The 21,802-nt window shown below is 29.3% G+C and overlaps 1 protein-coding gene across 1 annotated transcript in view; it reads right to left on the bottom strand.

Annotated features, from left to right (window-relative positions):
• Nucleotides 1-21,802, bottom strand: part of LOC107452521 (neuropeptide SIFamide receptor) — a 124,711-nt gene that overhangs the window by 85,894 nt on the left and 17,015 nt on the right. The window contains exon 2 of the mRNA XM_016069011.3: nucleotides 9,674-11,350. Within this exon, the coding sequence (XP_015924497.3) occupies nucleotides 9,674-10,082 (409 nt within the window). The 5' untranslated portion in view covers nucleotides 10,083-11,350. The remainder of the gene's footprint in view (nucleotides 1-9,673; nucleotides 11,351-21,802) is intronic.

Genomic DNA, 21,802 nt, shown 5'->3' with positions numbered 1-21,802 from the left:
ATAATATGTATAATTAACTATGTTTAAGTTGAATTTATGAACTGTTACAATTGACCCCGTAAGTGGGGACAATTGTAACAAGTGCACGACTTTCTAAAATTGTTAATAACTAATATAATAACATTTAAAATAAGGTATTTATAAGGTATTTATAAGGTATTATAAGGTATTGTATAGTAGAGGATAGTCTACTTTACTCGTCTGTCAATTAATACTAATAATATATTGGATTTTTTGTTAGTTAAAAAAAGTTAAGTAAAAAATGTTACAATTGACCCCACTCTCTCTTACTTTTTACTAAATATGTGATATTAAGAACTGTAATTTTGGAAATCAGAATTTCGCGGTTACCACTTGAATAGAGTCTTTTTTTAATTTCCTAAATGTAACATAATTTTAAGTTATAGTTTTTATAGTTAATACACTAAGTAAAAATATGTGTGTCAAATTGTAATTATTTAGTATTTTTATTATAATTTAGTGACTATCCCAAATTGTACAACAGATTAAAGATCCCAATCTATTCATTAAATGGATAACCTACTTATGATTCATATCTTGCGTAAGCGTTTCAAAGAGGTCATGAAATAGATATATCCTAATCCAAGCAGCGTTATGATGACAGCTACACGTTTCATTAAAAGGTAAGCTTTAGTCACGCGAACTAAATATTTGAAACATTTAACCGTCTAATGATCTGTGTGGAATAAGTTATGGAATCCAACTACAACTCGTTACAAACTTCTCTACCATTAATGAACTATTCAGATCAAAATTTAGTTTAGAGAAATGGAAAGTTAGATTATAAATGAGTTTATGCAAACTGAAATTCTACAACTAAATATTCGTAGACTGCAAAGTTTAATTTATCTTATCAACTGCAAGCTTGATTTCACTTTAACCTTCTTACATAGGAAGTTCTTAGTATGTGTTCTAAATATGTGTTCTTAGATAAATTATGAAACTGCAAGCCTTATACCACCATATATTGCAATTTGACATAAGTTTAGATTATCTCTTTCTCATATAGGCAAATTTTCTCTTGATAAAACTTCCGTTTTTAATATTTTTCTCTTTGAATTTCAATATAGTTAATAATTTTTTAATTAGTATTTTAGGAAAGTGTAATCTTATAATACAGTAAGCAAAACCATGTAACTCGAAATAGCATCACACTCTGTGACTTAATAATATTGTCCAGACAATGACATCATAGGGTGCACCCTTTCAGGAAAAAGAAGAAAAAATATTTTTCAATTGACAATAATAAATACCATTTAAAAGAAGAAAATCAATTTCATTAAATTTCTGAGTTTATGGACCGGGACATTCTGGTTGGTAGGGCACTGGGCACATGTCCAAGAGGTCGTAGGTTCGATCCCCGCAGGCTGAAGACTCTCCGTGTGGTAAAAGGGGGCTGATGCATCTTAAATCAGTCGGATCACAAAGTCCTCCAAGTTATATTGACAAATCATACCTCTGGGGGTACTTCTTGTCTTCTGGATTATTTCAAAATTACAACGTTACGGAATTGAACATTAGTAGTCATAAATCCAAAAATCGAGTCAGCTGTTTAACGACGGTTGTAATATAAAATAAAATTTCTGAGTTTGGTATAGATTCACTCATCAATTATGGATAAAACACTACTTTGTATTTTTGGCTGAAATAGGAGTGTAAAATAAACCATAATCATGAAAAAAGGTCATATATATTTCAAAAAAAAAAAAAAAAAAAAAAAAAAAATATATATATATATATATATATATATATCATAATAAATAAATACCGAAAACTCGAAGAAAATTTAAAAAAAACAGTAACTTTTTTGTGGAATAATCGTGCGCGCTGATAAAAAGATTATACCTTTTATTTTCCGGATTTTTTTTAAACTTTTTGTCCATTTTTTCGGATTGTCTTTTTCCGGTTTCTTGTCATTTTTATTTTTATTATTATGTATCCTTTTTTTCCCTTTCTTTCACTATTCTGTAATTTTTCCCTTGTTTTCTCTACATTTTGCATATCAATATGAATATAATAAAAATAAAACAAAGGAAGATTATAGACATATGAAAAAGGGGGGGGGGAAATAATAAATAAAAAAAATAACAAACAACTGATTAAAAAAAAAAAGGATGAAAATTTATTTAAAAAATTTGGGGAAAAAAAGATATAATCTTTTCATCAGTCCACACGATTATATCCGCAAACAAGAGTGCTTTCTGACATTGTATCAATATAGCCAAAGCAAAATATATTAATACAATAGTGTAAGGAGCACTCAAAAAAAATTTTTACAAAAATTACAACAAATAAAATAGAACACAATAAGTAAAAATAACACGTAAAAGCAGAAAATAAAATAACATAAAAAGAAAAAACAGTATAAAACATAAACTATTAAGCGAGTAGCGAAATCAGATGTACTTACATGATCTTGAAATTTTTTAAGAATGATTTAAAAATGTTTTCGCAACAAGATTGCCAGATTACAAAATATGAAAACAAACAAAAGCGCAAATTGAGTGTAACTAGAGGGTTTTAAAGTGCCGTTCTTACAACATTGCTGAAGTGATTTGTTATTCTGTGCATTAATTTGTTATTTGTTAGGGCCCGAAATGGATGTGAGCAAGGTAATATTATACTGGATAATTTGAAAAAGTTGACCATAAATAGTTTTAGAAAATGGTTGTTTATTTAAGAAAAAATATAAAATAGAAACATAAATTGCCTATTTCGCAAATAATTTTAGCCACGGATTTGCCCGAAATGGATTTACACATGGAAAAATTATATAAATTATCAAAGAAAAAAAAATTTAATAGATAATTTTAACACGGATTTTCCCGAAATGGATTTGCACGTGTAAAAATTAACAAAGAAACGTTTAGTAAATAATTTTACCCTCTGATTTGCCCGAAATGGATTTTCACATGCAAAAATTGAGTAAATTATCAAAGAAAAAAAATTTTAATAGATAATTTTTTTTTCTTTGTTTTATCTTCATTTTGAACTGATCTAATGAGTTCTGCTTACTTGCAGCTTATGCGCAATTAAATGAAACTTATTGTTTTTCTTAACTTTCTTCGTGTTTTCTTGTATTTATTTATTTTGTTGTATTTTTTCAAACTTTGTTATTAAAATTTTAAAGCATTCCCCCGAGAAAAAATATTGGCTACGCAGCTAGGTCTGATACAAATTAATGTCATGGTTTTAGCGTTTAGGTCTGATACTATTCTTAAGTTCGATTTTCTCATATAATCAATTCTCTTATAAGCGGAATGCAGAGTTTGAAAAAGTTTAGAAATTAAATACAAGATTTTTTAATAATGATTGTATAAAAAAGATTATTATAAGGATTGAATTCCAAATTTTGAACATTTTATTGTAATTTTTTCATGCTGGTTTATTGTACGTATGAACACTAGGTTAATTGAAGCTATTTTTCTAGTTAATTTAGAGCATTGATGTTTGTTTGTTTTTAGTTTAACTGTGAATTTGCTTGTTTAGGTACATGTTTTGTTGCACGTTTTAAGTTTTGGATAAAATATTTTAATATTGTATGCTTAAAGGCAAATAATAAACTTAAAGGCAAATAATTCAATCATAAATGTATACGTTTAACAACTCAAATAACAAATTCGTATTATAAATTGAACTCCTTATAAACATTTTTAAGCCGTATTTCAAACAGTATTAATTAGTCCGTATACTTCATTGGTTGAATTTCTATTTTGATTTTTTCATTTTCAAATTCTTATTTGGTAACTGTGATAATCTGCGTAAGTACTGGTTAACATAGGCCACTAAACTTTTCAACAAAGTTGACTTAGGGCACTTTTATTGGGGGTTCGCCACTCCCACTAAGAGTGCCCTGAGAGGTACTTGAATAAGAGACTTTTCAAAGAATAAATTACTTTCGATTTCATGAATATGTTTAAAAGATATAATTGCTTTCATTATTTTGTTACATAGACTAATAGATGTTTTTAATATTCATTTGCAAGTTTTAATAACAGCTTATTAACAATCATTTATAAGCTCTAATGTCCTATATTGGAAGATTTAACTTGTTGTAGGAAATTGTGGGTTCCGTTTTGTCAATTCCTAATATTGTGACATATAAGATATATAACTAGAAATAATGTGTTATGAAAAAAAATATTCGATTATTTCTTTTAATTTTAACAATCTCAACAGTTTTCTACTTAACTTAAACTATAATAATTTTTACAAATTAGAAAGACAAGAACCATGTTCGGTTTTTCTACTCACTTAATACCTAAACCTTTTAAAATAGAATGTGAAAAAAGGCTTTAAAACTTTTATTTTTTACTAATAAGTGTTTTAAGATCCGTATGCGCATTTATATAAGCTTTTGGTTTCCCCATTCACAAACTGACATAAGTAACTCCATATTACAGGGTAACTTAATCCTCATTGTTTTACCTCATCCTCCATTAATTAAGATGAGTGTCTTAAAAAAATTTCATACATGAAACAAATAAACATAGAGTGTAAATGTAGACCAAAGCGTTAAAACAACTAATTAATCTCTAAACTATATGTTCGTAAATTGGACGGTGTCTTAAAGGAAGAAGTTGAATATTTAACCACCGACTGACTACATTTTCTGAGCTTCTGCGTTCATAGTACCCAATAAAATATAGTTTCAAATATATTTTAGATAATAATAAGCAATTGAAGAACATGATCATAATATTTTTAATTGTTCGTGTAAATATCATATTTTACAAGATTTATTTTATTGCAACAAGTGATAAGTTTTCTTTTGCTTGTCCATAATATTAACACTTTTAAAATATATAACAAGAAACAAATTCGTGTGTTTCTGAAAAAAATATACATTTTCTTAAATTTTTAACTGCTCTTAATTTTTTAACTGCTTGAATTAAAACTCTTAAAAAAGCTTTCAGCACTTTTATTCTTACTAATAAGTGTTCAGAGTTCTGCTTGTACATTTATTTTAGCCTTTGGTAACCCCATCACTAACTAATATGAACCAAATCTAGAATTCTCACTGCTAGCTTAAAGTTACCCCATTGTGCGGGGTTAACTAAGCCACATTGATTCATTTTCTTCCTTTTTCCATTAACATGCATGTTTTAGCAAAGTTTAATACAAATAACAAATAAACATAAAGAGCAAATGTAAACCCAAGCCGTAAAACAACTAATTAATCTCTGAAATGTATGTTCTTAAACTGACAGTTGTCTTAAATTGAAAAGCTGAACATGTAACTGACGGCATTTGCTAAGTTTTGATACTCAAACTACCCATTAAATTGTCGTCTCATATTATATATATATATATATATATATATATATATATATATATATATATATATATATATATATATATATATATATATATATATATATATATATATATATATATATTTGGTTTACGGTGGGCAATTAGGTCTATTCGTCTCATATATAATTTAAGAGATATGCAGAAAAAAATTGAAGAATAGTATAGTTCATAGTATCCATTGAAACATTATTTTTTTAAAAATATTATAAAATCGAAAACAATAAAGTTTTGCTGCTAATTAATAAAAACTGGAAGCATTACGAAGTATGATAAAATATCCCTTAATATTAATTTATTAACAGTTAATATTCATGACGTTACATACACTTTTCAATTACAATTTCGAAAACCTTTTTAGGATTTTTTTTCCTTTGATCAAGTGAAAAGAGAAGACGAAAATCAATGAATTTCGTTATGCTATAATTCATATCATTTTGATGATTCAATTATGTCATATTATTTTGTTTATTGCATATTACAAAAAAAAAATCATTTCTAGTTTGTAACTGAACGAAATATCGAAAGTAAGCAAATTCTTTCCAAAATTCAATTAAAGGGCATGTTTGCATGGTTGGAATATTGATGATAACGGATTAAGTGATTCTTAATGAATACTGATGGCAAAAATTGTTGGGAAATAATATTGAATTATGATTAAATTGAATACATTTGATTCTGATTATTAAATAAACTAGGATTAGTCATTTTTTTATTATTTGATACGTCTTTTCATATTTCGTATGCATAATGCTTAGTAGATATTTATTAAATGTCAAAAATAAAGTGATACAATACAATAAATTAGATTAGTCAGGCCAAAAATTTATTTGAAATTCTTTCGAAGATACAAAAGAAAGAAAAATAATTTGATATTTATAATTTAGTAGTAAGCAAAATAAGACAGATATAGATATTTATTTTATTATTGGAAAAAATGATTCCCATTTACAGTTTTTTTTTTAAAATTACGAATTCATTTTTCAAGCTTACTGTTTAAAAAAATTAAAAATTAAAAGAAAGTACAAAAAGAAAAAAAGTGTATGTTTCTAAACACGTGAAAAGAGCTTTGGTTTAAAATGCTGGATGAGATACAATTTTTTTATAACAAATTTACTACTCAAGATGTGTTTGAAAATTAATCTTCAAGTGTCTCACCAGAGTGTTTATTTTCTTTCTTCGTTGAATGATTTAAAAATAGTCTAAAAAATTTTATAGTGAAAAAGAACATCAAAACACATGATAAACTATTCTTAATTCTGTATAGAATGATAAAACAAATTGTTGGAATCGAGTGTGTACGGAAAACCGCTTATGATCATTTATGCCAATTAGCGTTAAGTTTTATGAAAGATATAATAATCACGATATAAAATCTATCATCACGATATATAGTCGAACCTCAGTGAAACGAATATCCGTTGATTTTATCAATGATATCATTACTACGATTCTATTAGAAAAATTTGAACACACCGTAGGTCGCATTTAGGCACACGCACCTAAAGTAGTAAGCCCGTTTGAGCAAACAAATATTGATTGAACTATAAATATTATAAAAATAAATTATTCCAAATCTAAAACTATTCCATGGCATCAGACTTGCTGCACTGAAGGGAATAGGTAAAAATACCGTAACGTATGGTAATGACGTTTGTGGCAAAAGAAGCATAATTATAGGTAATTAAACAAAAACTAGTGGGCTCTGCCCCCTGCTCGCTACGCTCGCCAACCCCCAGAACTGCTTCGCAGTTCCATTGCATATTGCTTCGCAATCTTATAAAAACATTTTAACAAATTTAAATTTTAAAATAAAAATGCCAGATATATTCCCGTGGCGCTAAGTTTTCACTGATCTCTGGTCAACGGGGAATGCATGTCATTGTTAAGAATAGAGAAGGTTTGCCAAACCTTTGAACAATGGACATTGCATCTAAATAGTTTTGATGCATATTACGGGGAGAACCAATGAAAGAAGAGGGAAGAATGACTTGACGCCCAACTCTCAAATTGTTTTCAGCTGCACGCTGGTGTATGTAATCAGCTACATTTAAATACATATCTGCACGCAAATTACTTTGATTGTGCCTTATGAAATTTAAGCGTGTGCCTTCAATTCGAACATACATATCCACAACCCACTGAATAAGATACAGTTTTTGTGAACGATGCAATAAACTGGAAGTTTCTCTGATGGAAAGACGATAGGCAGCATACTGTCTCATTGTTGTTTTGTTTCGTTGATTATTTGTAACAGTGTGCGAAATATTAATATGCCATCCAGGATCACCATGGGGAAACAGTAGCGGATAAGCCAATGGGTCTAACGATGAGTCTAAAACAGAAACTGTGCGAATGCCACCTGACTTTGACTTCACCACCAGGTTTCGTTCCCTAGGAGGTACTGCATCTATGCATCTAAAGATTGCTGCAACATCTGTACTTGTGGCATCATTGTACCGTCGTTGATCAGACGACGCGTTGACAGTGATGTGCATGCATATTTCCTTTTCATTTCCATCACTGGAATTCCTACAGAGATCACCCATTGTTTGAAAAGATTGGACATATGAATTCACTCTGTTCAGATATACAGCTATTTCATGCATAATGTTCGCATCACATTTGACATTAGCTTGTTCACGCATTCTGTGTTCAACTGCTGTATCTACATCATAAAAGTAATTCTGAGCGTACTTTGGCTGACAACCTTCACTTGGTATAAGTGAACCAACACGATGGTAAAATGTGTCATGGATTTTAAAATGATACATTCCACCGGTTACACTTTCATCTAAGTGTGTCTCAGAACTTATCATGGCAAATGCAGAATTATAGGAGCGAATATTGTCCAAATAATTTTGGGATCGTTTCTTTGCAGTATGGTCTAAAGATGTTACACCAGTAATCAAATTCTCAAAATATTGTGAATGTGACAATAAAGGAAGATCAACCTTGCCTTTCTGACAGCAAATACCATATTCATTGCTACTTCCTGTCTTCTCTAACATAAAATGCTTAGCATGACAAAAATTACAAATAAAAGTCATAGATCCAATAGTAAAGGGGTCACAATCGTCATGAACAGTCAATGCAGATTTGTAAAAATCTCGAATTAGTAGAGGTGGCGATTCCCTTCGGCGAGAAATGCTTTCCCGTTTAGAATTCCGCCATTCATTTCTCTGACGTCTGCCAGAGATATTTCGACGCCTGATAGCAGGCATTTTATTTAGGCAGCAGGCACTAAATAAATAAAAATAGAACTAAATAACTAAGATATCGTTTTAAATCTCAAATCAAAATAATTGTTTGTAGAAAGTTTGTTTTGGTTTGAATATTCGCACGTTTGTTTTGGTTTGAATATTCGCACGTTTGTTTTGGTTTGAATATTCGCACGATGCCATTGCCATTCTATTGTAACGAAAAATTTATCAAAGGAACTAAAGATATTGAATTCTTTTCTTAAGAAATTCAGTTCCGTTTTTTTTTATCCACTCTTATTTTTGTTTATCAATCTATTAATTCAGAAATGCTTCAAATCAAACTATGCTTACGGAAACAATGCTTATGCGAACCACCCGAAAAATGATTTGCTGAATTCTCATTGGTTGAAACTAAATTATTAATTTTATTAATTAATTAAAGGAAATTTTCATAATTTAAGACCTTATTGCACATCTACATAACAATACCTTTAAAACGACACCTTATTTGTTTAATTCTGTTGCGTAGTTTGGGAGTTTTTAGCGAGACAAAATATTGCTAGCCTATTAATATATAGATATAAGGTATTTAAACTATTTATTTGGTAATTTTTTCCGTTCATATGGTAATGGTTGACGGGAAACTCTGGTTTTCAAAACTATAGTTTTTATTGCCACACATTTAGTAAAAAATTGCAAAACTGAAGAGAAAATGAAAATTTTACCGAACAAATGTTTTTTATATTGTGAAAAAATTACCTAATTTTACCAGATTTACCTACTTTTATAACATATTAACAAACCATTTTATTGTTAATATTACCAAATTCATTACCAAAGTGCTTCGGTAAAAATTACCGAGATGCTTGGTGTTCCCATAGAGCCAGAAATACGATACATTTTACCACATTCTGGTAGTTTTGAACATACTTTTTTTCTCGGAATGGAAAACTTTATTGTGAAAAATGTGTTTAAAAACTTGCGCTTAGCAATCTAAACATACCGGGTCTTAAAATTAACAATGCATTAAAAATTTATTTTGCATGTTTAAAATCTATAATAACTAAATATTTCATAAAAAAATTATTATAATAAGTAAAAAGAACAAGCATTAATATAAAAGAAGAGGTACTTACGAACAAATATGTTTCCTAGTAAGGTAGCTGGCAAGCAGAATAAAAGAACTAATATGTCCGCACAAGCCAGGTTCACTATAAAATAATTAGTAACGGTTCTCATTCTTGGCGATCTCATCACCACGGCGACAACAAAACTATTTCCAAGAATGCCAAGCATAAACACCAAGAAATATCCCACGCAGAAAACGGCAGTTATACCCGGTGAGTGACGGTACCAATTCACCATTGAACTTTCATCTCCAAAGTTTGAAGTGTTGTATTCAGATGTCAGATTCAGTTCTGAATCGTCTATAGCAGATATGGAAGAGTCAAGATTTTCCTTCGGAGACGGTGATGTATAGGGAATATGTGCCATGGATGCTAAACCAGCGATAAGTTCTTCCGCCGAAAAATCTATCTCGAGCATAATGAGTTGGAAACTGAACAGTTAATCGCAAAACTGTTTTCTGTTAGGTGCCAAAGTCAACACATCATAAGGTTAAAATTTAGGAAATAAAAAGTTCTCTTAAAATTTAGTTACTAAATTGTAGCTGCCTTGTTTACCAACAATGTTAAGGCTACATTTCTAAATTTTAAGTTGATGTAATTAACATAAATCTGTGCAATCGTTATTCATGTAGCTTAATTTTTATTTGACTGAAATAGTTATGATTCACTTACATTCGCTTTGATGACTACTTAATGTTTCTTACTATTCACTTCTTAAACTACTTTCACAGTCATTTTTAGACGGTTCAAATCTTCTAGTCTTTCTAGAATTCGATTATTACTCATTCATGATTCGCTTACATGTTTATAACTAAAAATATTGTTTCTAGCTTTTTAATGATATTCACATATTGTAATCTCTTTTTGATTTTGTAGCACACTTGATATTGAATAGTCGTTGTTTCCCAAACTTAATTAACTAACTACTTACTTCTCATATTGTGTTTGGAGAAAAATCCTTTAATAAATTATTTCGATTCACTTATTAAGCAATATTTAGTAGAAAAGTCACCTCAGAACTTATTTTTATGCACTTCATTTTCAAACTTAAGCATTATTTAACCACTTGTTTTGCAATATTAAGCTACAAATTTCAATTCAGCAAGTTCAGAATCTAATTTCTCATAACTATATAGCACTCCTTTATAAGTAAACCCAAGTGGAATTAACGATTTTCAAATAAAGGGTTCAACTTTCTATAGCAATTACTTATGTTTTATTTTCACAAAGATAATATCTCACTTTTAAGTGCTTTTTGATTGATGTTAAGATTTCGAAGATCACACTACCAGATATGTAATTACAACATCAATTCTTCTCATGCATATTAATTCCTTGCTTCAACAATCGCATACTTTAACATAGATTATATGTGGACAACTATAAGAGTTTAAAGCAGGTTTTCTTAGTGAGGAGAGCAGTTTGTGTTAAAATATTCTTCTTCACGGAACTTAAGTGCCATCATCAGCTTTAATGATCTAATAACACGTTCCGGTACCAAAAATAATTGGCTTGAGCTTCGGTTTCGGCACGGAAACTTTAATCTTGGTGTCAATGGAACAGGAACTAATTGTCTTTAAATCAGTAAATTTCTTCATTAAAAAGAGATTTTTAAAGAAAATGACATTCTTTTAATTGTGGTATAATCTTTAAGTTGACACTTTTCCTGAACATTTGCTGGCAGATCTAGAATAAAAGATTTAAATTTAAAAAACATTAAAACATTTGTAATATAAGAATGGTGAAAATATTTTAAAAATAAAATATGAAAAAAATGAATTAATATATTATGTTGCATAAACTAACGTAGCTTTACCAGTTTGTAAGTCAACGAAAGTTTCTGATCCCATTACGAGAAACAAGTTTCCCCATAAAAATACTGTATTCTCTTTTATAATTTAATTGAGAAACTTGACAGATCATTAATTATCCTTATTTTCAAAACCTTTCAAAATGGCATCGGTTTACATTTTCATACTTCTTTTGACCTACTAAAGTTTGTTTTCACAACAAATTCCTTTACTTTTAATTATATTTAGTTGCTGATTAAAAAAAAGGAATACAATGAAAATTTTAAAGACCGATAAAAGAAACAATCACAGCATAAAAACGCCGAACATATTTTTAAGTTAAAAAAAAATCACTAAATATAAATTATATAGCTTTACTGGAATACTTTTGCCAGGTTGCTAATAATATTTTTTTCCAAGCCTTGTTGAAGAAAAACCGTAATCGCATTTATATGAAGCATATTTCTTCTACGTCAGCCTACAATCATAATGTTCTGATTGTACGTTGCGTTTGAGCCCAAGAAAGCTATAAATACAGTTACTCTGATGTTTCTTTCTATTACTCCCTTCCCAGTATACGATTCAACTGTGTTACTCTTTATCTGGGTAATGTTCAAATAAATATGCCATTTTCCGATCCATTAATCTCTGAATTCCATTTTAATAGCAACTCTATTACAAGACACAAATTGTGAATGTAGTTTCTTCTTTTCAAATTGATCCAGAAACTTTGACAGAGCATCAAGTATATTTTTTTTTCAAAACTTGGATAAAAAAGAAATTGTATTTGCGGTGCTATTCATAAACATTTGATCTAGAAACTTTAACAGAGCATCAAAAATTGTTTTCAAGACCTGTATTTGAAAATTAATAATGTCCATGTAATCATTATATTATCAATATTTGGAATTTATGTTTATGAACTTATTTTGGAATATCGAATTTTTATTATTTCATCATCACCTGTTTAATTTTATTTACTTTCCTTAGCTGTAATTCTTTGCACCAAGTAAATTAAATTTTCAAATGCTTGAAATTTGTCTCTTAAAAATATCCTCATATTTCATAAATGAAATTAAATACTTAATATAATACAATATCATAAACAGAAGCAGATGAACCAGATTGATATTTAAAGCTTTTGTAAAACATATTAAGTTTCTTTCTTCTTATCTGTTTTAGAAAGTTGTCAACATATTTATTGTTATAACTTTCAAAACTTGCCAAAATTATCCCTGTTCATGCATTATTTATAAACAGTTGAAATTTATTTCTTTATAAACTTTAAATTTTTTTTAATGGTGGGCACTTGGGGATTGTCCCATTGACCACAGGAATGCCAAAATTGCTACTCTTTTCTCGTTACCCAGTGGGCACCTGTGGCGAAGTCACGGCGGTGGAGCAGCGTCGCCCACGTCACACAACCACAAGCCCGTTTATAGGGCTGGTCACATTCACACAAAGGAGAAAGAACATAGAACACACCGAGAGAGAAAGAAACATCCATGCCCTGAGCAGGATTCGAACCCGTGGCCAATGGCTCCGCAGTCAGACACGCTAATCACTCGGCCACCTGGTCAGCATAAACTTTAAATTCATTTTGGAATACTGAATTTCAAATCATTCAAAAAATTTAATTTTATTTAATTTTTTTAAATATAGTCATGCTGTGAAAAAAATTCAAAACTATACTTATTCTTATTTTAATAAAGATTTCGCAGATAATATAATTTAAAAAAACTTACATGGTTTAAATAAGAAAACAACACAATCCATTTGAACTTGTATTTTCTTTCACCATATTGTTATTTACATAGCTTTCATTTTTAAGATAAATACTCGATATTAAAAAGCCAACATAGTTCTTCATGTTGTAAACCTCAATAAAAGTAACACAAAAAAGCATTTTTATTTCCTTTTAGCAGATTCTAATATAGATTTGAAATGTCATGGAAAAAAATTTATAATAAAATTACATAAATTTGTGATTTAGAATGACAGTATTTTATTCTAATAGCTGTCATTTATTTCGAATCGAAAGTAAAATAATAATGATCTTAAAATGAAATAGCTTCGTCAGAATGAGTGATGATCTTTCTTTTTACTTTATGATTTGTCTTTCTTTATGAAAAAAATCGGATAAAAAATAAATATACAAAATTAGAGTAATCGATACTGGAGGCGAGCAACGGTTTTGATTTGTTCCTCTAAATTTGGATTCAGCTGACAGATTATGAGTCTTCTTTTTTGAGGAGTAATTTATTTATTGATTTTCTTTTTATTTATTGAACAGATTGATATTAATGTTGGATTTAATGGTACGAAAACCGAAAAAAGACAAGTTACATTTGTTTAATAATTTTAAAACAGGTCATTTATCAGATTTTAAATTAAATCAAGAAAATAATGCTTTATAATAGAGTACAGTGTAATTTTATCTGAAAATATTATTCAATTGAATTGGAACGAAATCAACTTCATTTCAATGATGAACCTTCAATGAACCTTCAATTACTTCATGAACCTTCAATTTGAATTGAAACGAATCGAATTGGTGTTTAATAGCATAAATAGTATGCTTTATTTATTCACTAATATTAAATCAAAACTGGCAAAAGAAGTTTAAAATTCTAGATGAAAGTTCTGTTAATTTTTTAACAGCTCAAAAACAAAAGAAAACAATATGACTTAATTCTAAAACAATATCCGATACCTCCAATTAAGGTGAGATTTTATTGCAATGAATGTTCCTTTAAATCCTTAAAGTCTAAAACAAAATGAAATTATTTACTTATTAACTTTGAATCAAAACCGGCAAAAGAAGTTCAATAAACGTCTATACATGAGTTAATAAGTTCAGATAATTTTGGAATAATTCGGAGGCAAAAGTTTGAGAGAAGACGATATGACTTAATCCTAAAACAATAACCGATGCCTCTAATTTGAGGTGTCGACATTTATTGAATTAAATGTGGTCTTTAACACCTCGAAATCTAAGAAAGGGCATGCTTTATTTGTTGTTAATTTTAAATAAAAACTGGTTAGTTCACTCTTTTAACATTTCTTGCTCTTGTTCTAGAATGGCTCAGTATAGCCATTCCTGGCTGACACTGCGAAAGTCATTTGGTTGCAGTATTAAATACTTTTAATTAACAAATCTAGATATATTGTTTTGATAAATTCTGTAAGATTTTGATGTTATAGTTAACAAGTTGTTATAGTAAAGTTCAACAACAGCTGGCTCTAATAACTACCGTTTGCAGCAACTACAAGGAGGAACCATATGACAAAACTCCCGAGAAATATTTTGACTGGAGTGCTCCGACATGCAACAAAAAACTAGTCTTTCCTGTCAGCTTAGCGAATTTTCGTTAAGTTTTAAATTTTTATCCAACAAAATCAAGTTGTTTGATGTGTAATAATCAGCAAACAACAATTCTCTCGCCGGGATAAACTGGTTCGTAGGGCACTAGGACCATGTTCAAGAAATCGTGGGTTCGATCCCCACCGGCCAAAGACTCCCCTTGTAAATGGTGACTGGTGCACGTTAAATCTGTCCGGTTACAAAGTCCTCCATGTTCCCATAACAAATCATTCCTTTGGTGATACTGATCCAGAAGTTTCTTTGTCTTCTAGATTAGGTTCAAAATTACAGGACCACGGAGTTAAACATTGGTAGTCGTAAACCCAAAATTGGGTCGGTTGTTTAATGACGGTAAAAAAAATCCTCACTCCTTGAGCCGTAGTAGCTCAGAGGATAGAGTGTTTGGATTCCTATGATGTGAACCGAGTTCGAATCCCAGCAATGGCTGGTCGATAGGAGTCCCTCACCGACCACATTGCTGACGTAAAATATCCTCAGTGGTAGACGGATCATGAGTTAAAGTCCCCTTGCTAACTGTGGGAGATTTGCTGGGTTTTCATCTCCATGTAATGCAAATGCGGTTAGTACCATCAAAAAGTCCATCACGAAGGCAAATTTCTCCTAATACTTGATCCAGGAGTTCCCTTGTCTTCTGGATTGGGTGCAAAATTACAAGGCTACGGAACTGGACAGAGCCGTAAACTTAAAATTGGGTCAGCCATTCAACGATTGTTATAAAATATAAAATGAAATAAAATTCTCTCTCCTTTTATTTTCTTCTTAATTATTTCAAATTGTTAGTCATTTTCGAGGCATCCTGTTTATTCGCTAGAAAATTTCTTATTTTTAAATAAGGACATATTGCTTTTCTTTAATTACTTACTTAAAATACTTTCAGTGTTTTTTTAAGGGTTAAAAATAAAACCTGCTTATTTTTCCTTCCTTAGACTATACGAAGGAAACAAATAAAGTATTTATAATAAACCCTTTTGCCGTCCAGTTGTGTCATTGTGTCAAGGCATTTCTATTATTTCCCCTTACTCTCTGTTGATTTAATAACCTCAATGGGAGGTTCGCATATGTCAGTACTTGTTACATAACTGGACAGAAAAAGGAAAGCAACAACTAGGAAAGAAAAACTAACACAACTGGGAAAACAAAAGCTCAAAAGTCGATTTGTAGTTACATGAAAGAAAAGATGATTTTCATGAATTTATTAATTTCAAATTCGACACTTATATTTCTTATTTATAATTTTAAGTATATTCCGAAAAGAAATTAAGGTTTTTTTTTTAAAAAATTTTACTAAGCTTTTAAGATTTAAGTTTTATCAAAAAGTGATGAAATAAAATAAAAACTTTTATTGCTAGTTTCTGTTTTAAATATAATATTTATTTTTTTACGAAAAAATCGTTCAAATTATTGTAATAATTAAAAAATATATAATGCATATGTAATCTTACATATGATTTCAGTTTCTCATAAAAATAATGGTTACGCAACGCTTTTTGAAAATTACATTTTAATCAAACCTTAGGATTATGCCCATGAAATAAAATACATGTCTTGCATTTAAAAAACATAGAACTAATTCAATTGAACAAGAAATTATCTTGTATTTTAACTCATCAATTTGTAAAGATTAATATTCAGTGACGCAAAAAGTCCCATTTTAAAATAGCAATACTTACATTTGAACAATGGAGATAATTTCTTCTGCTAACTACTACTTAAGATTATCAGAAAGATTATTTTTATCATTTCATACAACAACACAAATCTATTTTATTTTTTATTATAAACGTTGGTTGCGGCGACTGCACTTCTGCTGGGGTTTTTTTAACTTCTAAGCGTTTAAAGTGTGAGAATTTGTTACTTTCTTTTTCCATTCTCTAGTCATTTAATGTGAATTTTCAAGCTAAATTTGGTTTAATCGCTCTTCGTCTAACTCAACTGGACAGCCAGATCAAAGTACGACTTAAAGATCAAAATTTCAGTTAAACAAGAGCGGTGTTTCCAACTGTGGCACTCTCTCTACACAGCGCAAGTGTCACGAGCAGCTTTGGTGACACAGAAGTTTTATTACGAGCAAAAACTGTCAGAATTATCTCTCTCTTAACTTGTCATTTCGTTTTTAATAATCAGAAAATTAGCATAAATGAACTAAAAAAAAACAGATTTTCCGGGACAAATCCTTTTTCTCATAATCAATATGGTTAAAAAACATTTAATAACCAGCAGAATATCATAAAATATCTTTTATAACATTCTGTATTTAAAACATTTTAGAGAAATACGCAGAATACAAATTTGTTGCCGACTCACTATACTACAATGGATATAAAAATAGTATGCTTAACCACGGTATGTTAGCAATGACATCATGTTTCGTTCCATATTTACTTTTTTTTCGAAAATAAAGATTTAATAAAATGACATGACCTCAAATAATTGCAATAGACGTTAAACTAATTCATGTATAGTAAAATGCATAATTCTAGTGAAAACGATATTTGTTTGTGAACTAATAATAAATCAGTCATATGGATTAAATTTTGAGTCACAGCCAGACGAACAACTGATGCAGTTAAGAAGTGGACTAATAGAAATTGAGCAAATATTTCTGGAGGTATAAAAAAAAACACACTCTTCCTTTAATTGCTATGAGAAAAATTTTAAAAAAAAACATCTAAAAAAATCTTGCTCTAATTTTCATTAAAAACAAATAAACATCTACAATGAAAACACAACATAACATTTTGACATTTGTAGCCTCGGAGTTATCAGGTTTTTAGGTGTTAATTCTCACCAGAGTATCATTTTTAAGACTCATATATTTTATTTTATAACCATCGATGAACAACCGATCCCATTTTGAGTTTACGGCTACCAATATTCAACTCCACAGTCTTGTAATTTTGAACCCAATACAGAAGAAAAGGGAGCTCCTGGATCCAGTATTGAGAGGAATTTGCATTCTTGGAAGACTTTTTCGTGGAACTAACCCCGCAAGTGCGTTACATGGAGAAGAAAACCACGAAAATCTTCCATGGTTAGCCTGATGGCAAGGAGATTTTTAGCCATGATCTGTCTACCACTGAGGATATTTTACATCAACACTGTGGTCGGTGCGATCCGGGTGCGGAATTTGTACCATCCAGCAATGGCAGGGATTCGAACCTGGATCACCTCATTGCGAGGTAAATGCTCTATCGCCTGAGCTACCTCAGCTCTAGACTGATATATTTATTAATACCATTGAGACAGAAGAATATTGTCAAATGCACCATTGAGATGAGTTATTAAATAAATGTTGAATAACAACCACCCCAAATTATTTAAATCATCAAATTCTTAATCGCTTTAACTGATACACATTTCAAATTAACCGCAATGGTTAAAACTACAAAGCATTGCAATTCAATGACGTATAACGAAGCTATGAATTGAAAGTTGTTGGTCGATCAATATAAAGACTATAGTGATTTACGAATAAATTGCCGAACAAAGGGACCGACTTACATAGAGGATTCTATTTATATCCCTATATATATTGAGGAAGTCGGAAATATGCAATAACTCTAAGCATCTGAGCTTCAATCCTTAAGCACGAGCTATTAATGAATTAACGGTTCATTTATTTGGCATAATATCAATAAGAGAATTCCGGGATTTCTGAATAATTCCCAGTCCCATTGCATTTAAAGCTTTTCTAATTTAACCATACGTGAGAAAATGGTATTAATAGAAATGGATATTATTGTCACATCAAGCAATTAATATGATAAGCTCCCGCTCTGATATACTAATACAATAATTAAATTTCTCATTTTCAGTGGTTTAGTTAAAAATCGTTTTAGGGACATAGTTTACCATATCAAACATTTAACATGGTGGTTTTTGCTGTGTTTCATAATTAGGTAATGCTTAAGAATATTGAAATGGTAATTCAGAATATTGAGAGGGTATTTCTCTTAAATGTTTATGCACTTTAAAATTTCAATATTTTTATTTGTTTGAAATTATTGCTAATTTTTGAATGAATTCTGTTACAGTATCGATTGAATCTACTCTCATGTGGCAGTGTGAGGTTGTTTTTAATGTCAGCAGCAACTTTTAATACAAAGCCAAGCATGATTTATAAATGATTAGCAAATAAAACATGCAAGCAAACTTAAATCAATGTTAAATTTAACTATGCTCGCTTACGCGCTTTACGGTTCGCATTAAGCTTACTTCAATAAACCCCCTTATATCTATATTGAACGTTTTCTTTACAAAACAAGGTTAGAAAAACCTTTTGAAATCGAGGAAAAATTATCATTTGCAAGTAAAGAGTAGAAAGCATTCTCAAACTGAGGATGAATTTACCTCCTCAAGATTTCTTTTAGATGTTATGACTATCACTCAAACTAGGTTTATTGGCACAAGCTTTTGTATACTTTCTTTAACAGTATGAAAACGAAAGTTGGCCGGATCATTAAATTTTCAATGCAAACAAAATTTTACATTTGAGGGCCGAAATGATGTATTTAAGCTGGGATGAAAAAAAAGGCAAAAGCAAGGTTTACATTCAAAGCTAAAGAGGGAGTTTTTTTATGCCAATCTTTAATAAAACAAATTTGGCATACCAGTATTTCTACTGAATTTCAAAAAAGGATTAACTAATCAATCTTTCTATGAAAATCAAATGAAAATAAAAATACAACTCCTGCCTTAAGGTATCTGGAATGGTTAGATGAATTTAAGGTTGAGGGTTGTAATTAAAATTAAATGAATGAAAATTTTTAAAAGGTGAGATGAATATTAGTCTTTAATAACCAATTCAAGCATTTAATATAATTTCTTGTTTCTTGCTATCTATACTGACGAAATTATGATAACATTTTTCAACTTAAATAGTTTGGTTTTCCTTTATTTTTATGTTTTACAATGATATTATTAATACCATTATTAATCAGAAGTCATATTTAAATGATTCTAAATATATTTAGAAAATATCTTATTTTTACAAGAGACAAAATGTCTCTACCACATTTGTATAAAAGTTATACAATGTAAAATGTGCACAAAATTTTCAGTTTTGCCAATAAGATACAGAATTAAAAAAAAATTTATGCATAATTCTATTCTAAAATAATAAAAAAATATAGTAGACTCTCACGTGCTCTTAGTTTCCACATAAATATAAAATAAGAACAGTATAAATAACAATATACTGAATCAATGTAATATAATGGAAGCATTAATGTAGGTAACCGAGGCCCTACCAATATCTAACATTTTTGTAGACTAAAAAAAATATTTATAAAACTCATTTGAAAATTGCGTTTTCTTGTCATATTGATTTTTTTTGTCTTATATGGTAAATCAATCAAGAAAGAAAACAAAATATTATAATGATCTTGGCAATATTACTGGTAATACTTCCTTAATTCCAAACCTGGCAAAGTTGTTTAAGTATTTGTAAGCTGTTAAAAAGAGCACTAGTTTATGGTTAAACATGTTCTTGAATACCGAATAATTTTTTAAAATCCTATAATTGCTGCCTCAAAACTGAAGTAAAATAAAATACTAAAAAGATATATAAAACTACGCGAAGCATCCTTATTGTTTACTGTTTGTAATTTTGTATTTTGAATTCAAAATACAAAGGTTTTTCATTGACCTAAAAAGTAAGTAATGTTTGTAGAAGGTCAAATACATTACATTTTCCTCCAAAAATGAGTAAATTACTACTTACTGAAGAATATCGAAAATTCAAAATGCAAGTCAGGGTGGAATATAGCATAAATGATTTACAATCTAATTTCTTAACATCAGCGTTTTTTATATATATATATATATATATATATATATGTATATATATAAATATTTACTTGTTCCAATAGTGCTATATAATAAACTATGAAACTAAAACCACTATTTACATTAAAACTTATCATTTTAAAACTTATTATAACGCAATTGGTTTTGAGTTATTTTGGAATTATTGAAATAGATTACAATGCATTTTAACACGTTTTAAATTTTTAAAGAAACTAAAAAAGCATTCGGTAAAAGAAAAATGTTCATATAATTTCAGAAACAGATTGCTACTATAAAAAGAGAGAGATTCGACCGATTTTTAGAACTTCTGAAAAGTTTATATATTTGAATAATAAATGAAATATTTTATAAAGTTTTAAAAAATACGTTCTACGCAAGAAAATTTATTGTTTATAATTTCTAACATGATTTTTTTTACATGTAATTAAAATAATATGCAATCATTATTTTATCCTTACGCGAAATTAACATTTAGCTTTATTTTTTTAATAAAGAATGTAATATCTTATGAAAAATATAAAATCAAGACATTTTTTTATCATCTTGCATTGTAAAGAATACTTTTAAAACATATTTTTTCAAACGAGCCAATTTACGGGAAAATCACTTTTTTTCACTCGGTTTCGAACAATAGACTTAACTAACAATTCTTAACCTACTAAATTTATCAAATTGAAAGCATTGGACCACTGGCATATTTATCTGCTCTACCAGATTTATTTAGGGCTCTCAAAAAAAATAATGGTGAAAAAATTAAATTAAAAATCATTTCGTATCATCATACTTTATAAAGAAGAATTAAGGGAACTATAGTTATTTACTATTTAAATAAGATGAAAGCAAACATAATATGCATGAAATGAAAGCAAATGGTCGACCTGCCCTCTGAAAATCGGGAATAATTTTTTTTATCGAGAAAATACACAAGACGAAAGTTGATCATGTGCTTAAGTACATTGCTGAAACAACTAGTCATTGCTATTGTGTGATAGTTAGCTAGCTCCGTTAGGTCTAGGCTTGATTTTAATACTGGTATGACAATGCCTGTATCCGATTTGTTTGGTATATTTGTTCCATTCATAATCTATTAAAAAGTAACTGCGCATTCTGCAAAGGTTCAATGGTCAAATGATGAAGTATGTGATATGATACGCA

Source organism: Parasteatoda tepidariorum, chromosome 4 (genome assembly GCF_982258835.1).
Source record: "Parasteatoda tepidariorum strain Cologne lab strain chromosome 4, Ptep-v5.0, whole genome shotgun sequence".
Classification (NCBI taxonomy): Eukaryota; Metazoa; Arthropoda; class Arachnida; order Araneae; family Theridiidae; genus Parasteatoda; species Parasteatoda tepidariorum.
This window is presented reverse-complemented; position numbering and strand designations above follow the sequence as displayed.